Genomic DNA, 10,386 nt, shown 5'->3' on the forward strand with positions numbered 1-10,386 from the left:
GCGGCGAGCGGCGGGGGGCCGAGGCGAGCGCACCCCGCGGGGCGAGGGCGCCCGGGGGCTCCGTGCGCCCATCCCGCGGGGGAGTCGCGGTCGCGCGTGGTCCGTGCTGGCGGCGCCCACGATGTAGGGGCGGCGGCGGGGCAGGGCACGGCCGTCCCCAGCATCCCGAGCCCGGAGCGCGGCGCGGCCGGGGCGTGCGGCCGCGGGAGAGCCGCGGCGGGGCGGCGATGCCCAGGCCGGGGAAGAGCTCGTACAGCGACCAGAAGCCGCCTTACTCCTACATCTCCCTGACGGCCATGGCCATCCAGCACTCGGCCGAGAAGATGCTGCCCCTGAGCGACATCTACAAGTTCATCATGGAGCGCTTCCCCTACTACCGCGAGCACACGCAACGCTGGCAGAACTCTCTCCGACACAACCTCTCCTTCAACGACTGCTTCATCAAGATCCCCCGCCGCCCCGACCAGCCGGGCAAGGGCAGCTTCTGGGCGCTGCACCCCGACTGCGGGGACATGTTCGAGAACGGCAGCTTCCTGCGGCGCCGCAAGCGCTTCAAGGTCCTGCGGCCCGAGCATCACCTGCCCGGCGGCGGCGGCGGCGGCGGCCCGGGCGGCGGGGCGGCCGGCGGGGGTCCCGGCAAGCCCCCCGCGCCCGCCCCGCACATGGTGCACTACTTCCACCCGCACCCGCCGCCGCCGCCGCCGCCGCCCCCGGGCAAGGTGCCGGGGCTGGCGGGCTCCGAGGCGGCCGTGGCCGCCGCCGCCGCCGCCGCCGCCGTGGGGAGGCTGCCGCAGTTCTCGCCCTACGGCAGCGGGCAGCCGTCGGGCTTCAAGCACCCCTTCGCCATCGAGAACATCATAGGCAGAGATTACAAGGGCGTGCTGCAGGCCGGCGGGCTGCCGCTGGCCTCGGTGATGCACCACCTGGGCTACCCGGTGCCCAGCCAGCTCAGCAGCGTGGTCAGCTCCATGTGGCCCCACGTCGGGGTGATGGACCCGGTGGCCGGCGTGCCCGTGTCCCCCGACTACGGACCCTTCGGGGTGCCCGTGAAGGCGCTCTGCCACCCGCCGGCGCAGACCATGCCCGCCGTCCCGGTGCCCATCAAGCCGGCCCCAGCCGTGCCCGCCGCCTCGGCCATCCCCGCCCTGACGGTCGCCGCCTCGCAGATCTGCCCCGCCGCCTCCCCGGCCTCGGCTGCGCTCCTGGAGCAGGCGGCGAGCGGCGCCCCCGAGGGCAAGGGCTCCCTGCACTCCGTCCTGGTGCACTCCTAAAGGGCCGGGGGCCGGGGCCGCGGAGGCCCCCGGGCTCCCAGGGGAGGGGGCACGCGTGCGGCACGGAGACCCGCTCCGTCTGGTGACCGTGCCCCTGCCTGTGTTTGTGTTGTGTACAATCAGATTGTGTGAGAGCCAGGTCGCAGGTAAGAGCTTTTATCGTCGTTACGTACCCTCAGTGGCGGAGAGGTGATGTGAAAAGCCACTGCCGGGGGCTGGAAGGGGCCGGAGGGAGGCTGCCCGTCACCCCGACAGCCTGGGGCTGGGGGCGGCCGGGCACTGGGGCTCCCCTCGGAGCCCCCCCCGGGGTCCCGCCAGGCTCGGGGCGCGGCGGCAGAGGGGCTACTGCCACAGGGGCAAAACCTGCGCTGAGCTCTGCTCTTCCCCCTCCCCCGAGCATCCATCCTCTGCTCCGCGGACCTGGGGAGCTCGCTCCGAAGGAGGCGGCCGAAGCCGAGGTAACAACTCGGACCCCGGCGAGCTGCGGGGCCTCGGGAAGCGTGATGCTCGCGAATTAAAGAGTAGGCTTTAAATAGCTCGATTAATTAGTGGGAATTTAAATGACAACGGCGCTGACGTCGAAGGGCTCCTTTAACTAACGATTACTCGTCCTTCCCCCTCACACTTTTACGCTGCGTCTCAGTGAGGGTAATACCTTAGGAGGGACCGAAGTATGACCTGGCCTCTCAGGCTGTGAGTGTCCGAATTCCCTCGATTGTCCTTAAAATGAAACCAGCCCTGCCATTTGTAGATTGTGCTTATCACATCGCCTTTTACCGCTCACAGATATCGCTATTTTGTATGTGTCGCTTGGCGTTTCTTCCACGTGAGTGTGAACACTAAAACCTGTTGGGTGGGGAAAAGAAAAAAAAAAAAAAAAAAAAGAGAGAGAGAAGAAAAAAAATTTTAAATCTTCGGGAAAAGCACTTTACTGAAAACAACCTTCCAGCAGACGAGAGGTCTGCATAAAGCAGAGGGATCAGAAGTCAGAGAGCGATGCTCTGGCTGACGAGTCCCGGCTGGCTTGTGAGAGATTGCTGCCGTACCCTGTCTGCCCTGCTGTACACCAATGATCATTAAAACCCATCTATTCATTTGCTTCTGCTGGTGCTGCTGTTTAAAACACTCGCCTTTTACACAGGTTCAGAAACGCGTGCTCGCACCGTAGGTTCCTCTCCCCCCAGACAGACTGAAGCGCCCAAAACTTCTCCCAGAGACAAAACCAGAGAGGGACAGGGAAAGAAACCTCTAAGGGGAAAACCTGCCGCTGGCGAGGTGCTTCCTCCGGTGCTGGCCGGCTCTGAGGAAGGGGCACCGGCTCGGATCCCGATCCCACCGCCCGGGGCTCTGCCGCCGGGCGCTGAATCCCGGTCGCTGCCCGGCTCTTCCCCGCCTCTCGCCGCGCCCCGAGAGGCCAGGTCGCGGTCGCAGCCCCTGGGAAAGGTGCCCTGGGTTGTGCTGCTCCTTGCCGGGGGATCTGCAGCCGCAGAAAAGCGGCTGTTGGTGGGAAAAGTAAGCCTGCTGAGCCCCGGGTGCCGGAGGTCCCCAGTTTTCCCTGCGCCCGTCTGAAATTCACCCCGCAGCTGCTCGATTTCCACTTGCTTTCTCCGCTCCGGGCGGGGGTTGCACCTTCACTTCCAAAACTACAACGCTCCCAGCGCTGGAAAATACGAGGCTGCTAATAACGTTGCGTTAATGAGGCACAGATCGGTATCACTGTTCGGAAATCGGACTAGCAGGAGGATCGCCTCAAAAGTTTTGCAGGCGGGTAAACAGAGCGAAAGAAATTATATATATATATATATATGCGTGTGTATATATATATATGTCTACATATATGTCTATGTATTTATACGCATATATATAAAGTGCTTCACATTTCCTTTGCCCTGCTGTCTTCCATTTCAGGCAAGAAATCGAGCCGATATTTCTGCTGCTAAATCTGCCGCTTGTATTGAAAGCAGTCTCCCGAGTAAGTGGCGAATCGCGCCGGTTTTACTGAGCTCGGTGTGCTAAAATACACGGCACCCCTTCGACGCGGTGCCCTCTGGGGCCCTGGAGCATCTTTAGGGGTCTGTGTTTTCCGCCTGGGAAGGGCCCGAGAGGAGAGGGGAAGGTGAAGCCCGGAGCGGGAGCTGCGGGAATCCTTCCCGGGAGGGACCGAGACGATGTCGCGAAGCTGATGTCGAAGGGGGCCGAGGGCAGCCCGGTGGCAGCAGACCGTGGGAAGAGGGGCGCCGGGGCCGCGGGGCGCCCGGCCGGGGGTTTGGGGTGAGCCCCGCGGCAGCTGCCTGCGCTTTGCGTGACCCAAAGAGCCAAGGCTGCTCTTCGCAGCTCGTACAGGGAAAGTTGTCAGAGCGCCGGAGCGACGGGAGCGCTTCAGGCTGTCAGGGGGAAAAGGCAAAGTCAGCGGCTGAGAAATATCTTGTAGAGAGTTTAAGCATTTTTCCTTATTTCTAAGGACCCCGTCTTTGCAATATTATAAAGTCTTGTATCAACAACCTACAATCCCAATATGTAAACAGCAATCCCATCACTGCTCAGAAACAGCCGATGGTACAGTGTGTACCAAGTCAGATAGTACCCTTTCCTCCAAAAAAAAAAAAAAAAAAAAAAAAAGCAGGTGTAAACTGGAGAAGGGTAAGATTTTTACTTGGTAAGCCAAACAGGAAAACAAATCCACAGACTTAACGCTAACTACAAGATATTGCCTGTCTGCTATAGCGGTATGCCACAGGCTTGCCTTCAGAATAAGGCACATCTGTGTTCTGCACAGAAAAAGCAGCTGAGCCTGTACGGGGTGGGAGCAGACAGGATGGTTGTAACTAGAAGAAATAAATGTAAGTAGGAGAAGCAGGCTAATTCTTAATTTCATTACACTGCCAAAGGTAGCAAAGCAAGAGTCAGTGGTAGAAGAACAGAGGCCTAAGAAAGGGAATTCATCACCCCACTATGTTTCTGATTTATTATGGCTAGCTAACAAAGTGATGTTTATTTCCACCCATGGGAAACTATTCCTAACCAAGGCACCGCTTCACTCCATACAGCAGGCAATGCAAGAAAAACCAAGCAAATGCAGTAAGACTTCTAGAATGAACGTGTTTTATGGTCTGACGTGTGACAGCCATTTCAGTCCATACATTCTGAGCCCAGTGGCACCTCCAATACTATCTGTGAAGTTCTGGGCTCCACTGACTCAGTCACGAAGCCTGTCAGGCCAGAAATCAATCTGGGAAGTCTGCTTGGAATTCCACTGATGTTTATGGGATCAATCAGATTTTCCTTTTTATTGTAAGATTTTATTTTAAATCACTATCACTTTAATATATACCCATTCCTGTAAATGCTTGAAATCTGTAAGTGTCTCAGTTTTGAAAAGTAATGTTCCATTACTGCTTTTGAACATCCTGGAAATATTTAAGTTTTGATGAACATATGGTAAAATTAACCAGCTTCATTTGGATAAACTAGGTGTAGTTTTAGACTTTTATATGCCGAATACCAAAACTTACCACCTACAAGGCTCTATCCTGAAGATATATATGTCTTTAATTTCTTTAAATAATCAGTGGTCCTCCTCCTTTGCTCATACAATGCAGCCACTGGCATTGCCCACGTAAGAAAGCAGAATGCTTAGAGCACTATTCTCAGACCCTGTGACAGAAATCTAAGTTCAGGATCACTCCAGCTCAGAAAGATTCTAATTCACATCTGTGAGCCAATGCCAGTCAGCTGTAAAATGGCACATGGAGAAGAGTCATGCTTTTTGGTTAAGTCATGCCATTACATGACAACAGATGTAACCTTCATCAAGTGTCGAATAAGCTGCAGGGTCCGGGTGCGCTGCTTCAAGGGCAGAGTTCAACAGCCACTGGGGAAAACACAGCAGTTGGGGCAGGAAAGGAAAGATGGGAATAAGCGGCAAATTTCCACAATGCAGTACCACGTGAAGTGGTGTTGGGTGTCCCAAAAACACATAATCATGTAAAAGGTGGGGTAAAGAGAGGGAAGTGACAAATGCTTACTGATATTTAGTCACTCACACAGATAAAGAAAAATAGCTGGCAAATTTGAATTTGAAAGACCTCCACACTAAGTTACAGGATAATGAAATGGAAGGTGAAATTCATTGTTGATATATGCAAACCGATACGCATGGGGATTTTATGTACATAACTACAGGTCCTAAAATTAGGATTCTTATGAATTTGTGGTAGATATCTCTATGAAAATGTTGTCTTTATAGTTGTTAGTTGTAGGGAAAAAAATGCTAGGAAACAAACAGAGAACATAACAGAAAATATCATGTCCCTGTTTAAATCCTAAGTAAACTTCAATGCACCATGGAGCTTGGTGAGTTCCTCACTCATAAAAGCAGATAGATTAAAACTGGCAGGATACAGATGGGTTAATCAAAGGTACATCTTCTGTTTAAGTAGAATTCAGTAGTCTAAGGCTCTTCAGCACGGGAAACAAAGACATACAGACATATATGAGTTCGTAAAATCATGAGAGATGTAGAGAAGGAAACTAAGGCACACTTGCTCATTATTTTGCTTAATACCAGGAATGGGAGTCATCAAAAGTGTTCAAAACAAACAGAAGGAGGGGATTCTTCACAAAACACTTAATTAAAACCTAGAATTCATTGTCACAGAATGTTGAGGTTGCTAACATTTGTTCAGAGACCAAATAGAAAATTCATGTCAGATAAACCCACAGAGGGTTGTTCCATAGAAACTTGCTACCTTTTGCTCAGATTTGCTATGCTGGTACTATATTTTGAAGGTATAATTGCATACTTTTCTTGTCTCACCCTTTCTAGAGCATCCATTGCTTACTTACTGTTGGAGATTGGACACTGAGGTAGATAAATATTTGCTCTGATCTATGACAATTCTTCTTAAACAGAGAGGGGACCAGAATCTGTGACTTCTGTTCCTAGCCATGTGTCCTAAATCAAAGCAATACTTTGAAGTTGTTTCAATGTGCGATATAGGACAGCAGACATCATGGATCTCTACTCTGCATCTGCAGATGCAGAGTCCAAACCTTGCTCTAGTGAGTGGCAGATTGTTTTATATAAAAAATATGTTAAGGTCAAGGAATGGCTAAGTTCCTCTTTCCAAAGAAAGTGTCCCACTAACTGGATTTATTGGCTTATTTTCTGGTAAAATTAATTTAAACATTTGGAAAGTTTCAGCATGGGAGACTGAGTGCCCTTTTCATATTATACCAGTATACCTGACGGGTAGACTGAGTATAGATACGGACTTGAATACCCTCTAAGATGTAGAAGTAACTCTGAGTATCTGCATCCTGGTTCGATAACACTGGGCATGTCCATGCCATGTGTGTCTGAGGCATCCGTGCTGCTCTGTGTATTGACAGAGTTGTTGGTATACTACTTTCATCTGTATCTCCTTCTCTGCTTACAGAGCTGGTAAAAAGAAGCTGTCTGCTTTTTAGATGAGAAAAGAATCAGATTATGACACATGATAAAAAAAGAACCCTAATGCTGAGCTTCACAGAGCATTAAAATATAAGTTTTATTGCATTTGATATGCACAATGTACCACAGAATCTTGTAATATATCTCTAGACTTTTATGGATGCTTAATCTACACTGGGAGAAGTAGTCGTTTTCAATGAGAAACAAACATATTTTAAAGTAAAAGACCTGGGAGAAAGTTCTAAGTTCACATTGCATAGACTTTGTATTATGCTACATATTAAAATAATTATCAGATGATAGACATTAACTGTTCTTGGAACAACCACAGGTTTGCCCCCCTTTTTATGCCAGAGAATTAGCTTAAAGCAGTCAATTCAAAAAGCAGAAAGAACTATATTCTTTATCCATTAATCACAGTACCTTAATGTCAAGAAAAAGCAGGTTTTTGGCTGAACACCAGTGTTACCTATTGAATAAATTATTAGGCAAATGGTTCTTTCACTGCTAAAGGCTGCTAAATTTTATTTATTATCAGTCTTCACAGTAACAACAAAAAAAAAAAATAGACTTCTAACTCTATAATACATGACAAACTCCCAGTGTGGATCAGGCCTTCTTTCATCATGACCTGTATAATCTGAAGCTCAACCAATGATGAGTTCTGTATAAAAGCGAAGAAAGAAAGGAGAAAAATGTATTTTTTGTGTACTAAAGAATTTGCTTGTACCATAGATCTGCTTCTGGAAAATGATCATTTGCTGGGAAAAATGTAAGAGAAATTTGTAATGTGATTGTAGTAGTCATTTGTGTTTTATTAACCTATTGGTTTATGTGGAATATGGGATTTGGGTTTATCCCCTTCTAAGGCTTGAGATTAGAATTTTCTTAACCCTCATAGTCTTTAACTGATGTTGTTATAAATTTGAATGATGATTTGAATGATTAGTGAATTTGCAAATTATTGTGATACTTCCTATGCTTAATAAATGCTGTAACTGTCAGGAGCTTACATTTTGTTTAATTGTTATTGACTTATGAAAATCATTCCTAGTACACGTGAGCCTGAAAGAAAATGCAATGTAACATGGTACATTTCTGTCTGATTACCATAGCGTACAATTTTTTAACTTGAATAGGGCTGTCAAGATAAGACCTGAAAAAAAGAATCAATTTATTGTCCTTTGAGTATCTGCAGCAGAGATAAAGACAAAAACAAACAAAAACCAAAAGCACGAATATGATACACCTTCAAAATGAAGTTACACCAATTATTCCAGCAAAACAGATAACAAGTGAATTAATTGAGGTTCTTACAGAGCCTCTGTTACCTTTACCTTTACCTTTACCTTTACCTTTACCTTTACCTTTACCTTTACCATCACCTTCATCTGGTTATAAACATTTTTAAAACTAAAAATGCCCCAGTTTACTCACCAACTCCAGCACTGAAAACAAATAAATGCACTAAGTTCAAAATATGGTCTCAAATTAGGAGTCAAACTTGAACCAGATTTTATATTTGGTGTATATGAAAATGCATCTCTGTGTCATCAGTATATTTCATCTGCAAACTTCCAGAAAGAAATGAAGGGAGAATATAAAGAAAATATCAGTCCATTAGGCTGACTTCATTTTGAAGGAATGAATTGTGAAGAAAAGAAAAACAAATATACTGCTATATAAGCCTGAAAAAGGAGTAAATACAACTTTCATGCAAAGAAATGCAATTTATGACAGAACAGCCTCATGCTCTTCTCTGATAATTGATTTTTAGCAAAAATAAAAATCACAAAATAGACTGAATATTGAACAGAGCTTCAATAAAGAGTTTGGTATCACAGTGTCTGGCAAATCATCAGTGTAAGTAGAGAAGGAGTAGAACCTCACACAGGGGCTGGCTATACAAATAAATTAAGTAACATGACATGTAAATTTATGCATTTTGGGTCTTATAACAAAGATATCTGAGGTTTGCCAGATATAAGTAACTCAGAGGATTACCTGTTCCAAAGAGTGAGTAGAAAACTCATTGAGTATGCAGGAATATGAATGAAGGTCAAGAAAGAAAATGAAAGGCCTCATGGATCCCTATTATCTTTAGCATACATATGGTATTCTTAGTATTACCCCCATTTCTTCTTTCCTTGCATAGTAACTTTTCTCTTTATTGCACTGAGTTTTATTCATTTCTGATCACATTTCCAGCTTTATGGTACCAAACTTGAAAGTGTCTATGACACTGTCCATGTTCTCCAAGTTTGGTCATGAATTCTTCCTATGTTCTATGGGATGCAATTTTGTAAAAAAATTCTCTATCTATTTTGAAGAAACATTAGCTTAACAGGGATTATGACATTCTTTAGCTACTGAAACTCTTCATTTTCTTCAATAAGAATGACTTTTTTTAATAAGGAACTTGGAATCTGTTGGCCTGCTGCCAACAGATTTGGTTTTCCTTGTCATGCCTGAGAAGCACTGCAAACACACATCCCTCCCAGCCAGGAATCAGAAGATTGCTGAACTCAACCACGTTCCTCTGACTTGCTGAAAGTTAAAAATGCATCCTGAAGAGTTCCCTATTTAGTTGACCACAAAGAAGAGTAGGACCAATACCAGTAACAGTGATTTACCGCCCTCAAAGAGGCATCTAGTGACTATCTGCAGTTTTCTGGAAGTTCTAGAGCAGAGCTATTTTTTGCATTCATGACAAGACAGGAAAGGGTCAGCCACTACTGGAGGTCTTCTGGTTGCTAACGGCACAAATGTTTTGGTATACAGGGCAGCTGGAACACCTCTACTTAGGTTATACTCTCTTCTCCTGGAGACAATTCGACTCTTTTGAACAGGAAAGCTTTTCATAATGGTGGTCTAATACCCAGAGAGCTCATGGGATTATTGTGGGCCTTTTTTTTTTTTTTTTTTTTTTTTAATTTTTAAACTTATAAATCATTTACTTTCATGTAATTCAGATGCGACAAACAGTGTTTCATACTTCTTCCATTGCTTAAGAAGGAAATATTAATATCAAGAAAACTGTACCAATGAAGCCTGAAGTAAATCAACTTCATTCTACACGAGACCATTCCAGTTAGCTATGAGAACCATTTCCTTATAGATAAGTGCTGCTAAAATCCTTATAAGATCAGTAGACAAACTTGCTTTAAATACTTTCACTTTTCTTTTATTTACATTTCTTCTATTTCTTTGACATTTGACGAGGCTGTCGATGTTATTGAAAGAACAACACAAGACTTTAACCACCAGAAATTATACTGAGAATCTAACACATGAATATGGGAAAATTATGGAGAAAGTTCCCAAGACTGCCAATGCTTGGTGAAATATATTACTATAACTCAACATTTTTGAAGGTCATTTTGGAAGTTTTATACAATACTTACTGATGACATGCAAAAGAAACTAGAATTGGGTGAGATGGCCTATTAATGGAGAAAGATTCACAAGCTGTACAGCAGAAAACTTTGGGGTCTTAAATATGCAAGGGATATTCAACAGCTTTTACTCCATAGAAATTAATGAGGGCACATTGAAGAAGAGTGCAAAAAAATCACTGCAGATGAAACATTTTTACAGTTGACATTTCTTTGATTTTAAAATATGTCGTTAAATAATTAATCAAGGTAACGACATCCAGGTGAT

The 10,386-nt window shown here is 46.1% G+C and overlaps 1 protein-coding gene across 1 annotated transcript; it reads left to right on the forward strand.

The window, feature by feature from the left end:
• Positions 1 to 227: 227 nt before the first annotated feature.
• FOXB2 (forkhead box B2) lies at positions 228 to 1,271 on the forward strand (the record flags this gene model as incomplete). Its single annotated transcript, XM_084505371.1, has 1 exon — positions 228 to 1,271. The coding sequence occupies one exon, from the start codon at positions 228 to 230 to the stop codon at positions 1,269 to 1,271; it is 1,044 nt and encodes a 347-aa protein (XP_084361497.1).
• Positions 1,272 to 10,386: the final 9,115 nt, after the last annotated feature.

This window comes from Aythya ferina (genome assembly GCF_964211825.1).
Source record: "Aythya ferina genome assembly, chromosome: Z".
NCBI classification, from domain to species: domain Eukaryota; kingdom Metazoa; phylum Chordata; class Aves; order Anseriformes; family Anatidae; genus Aythya; species Aythya ferina.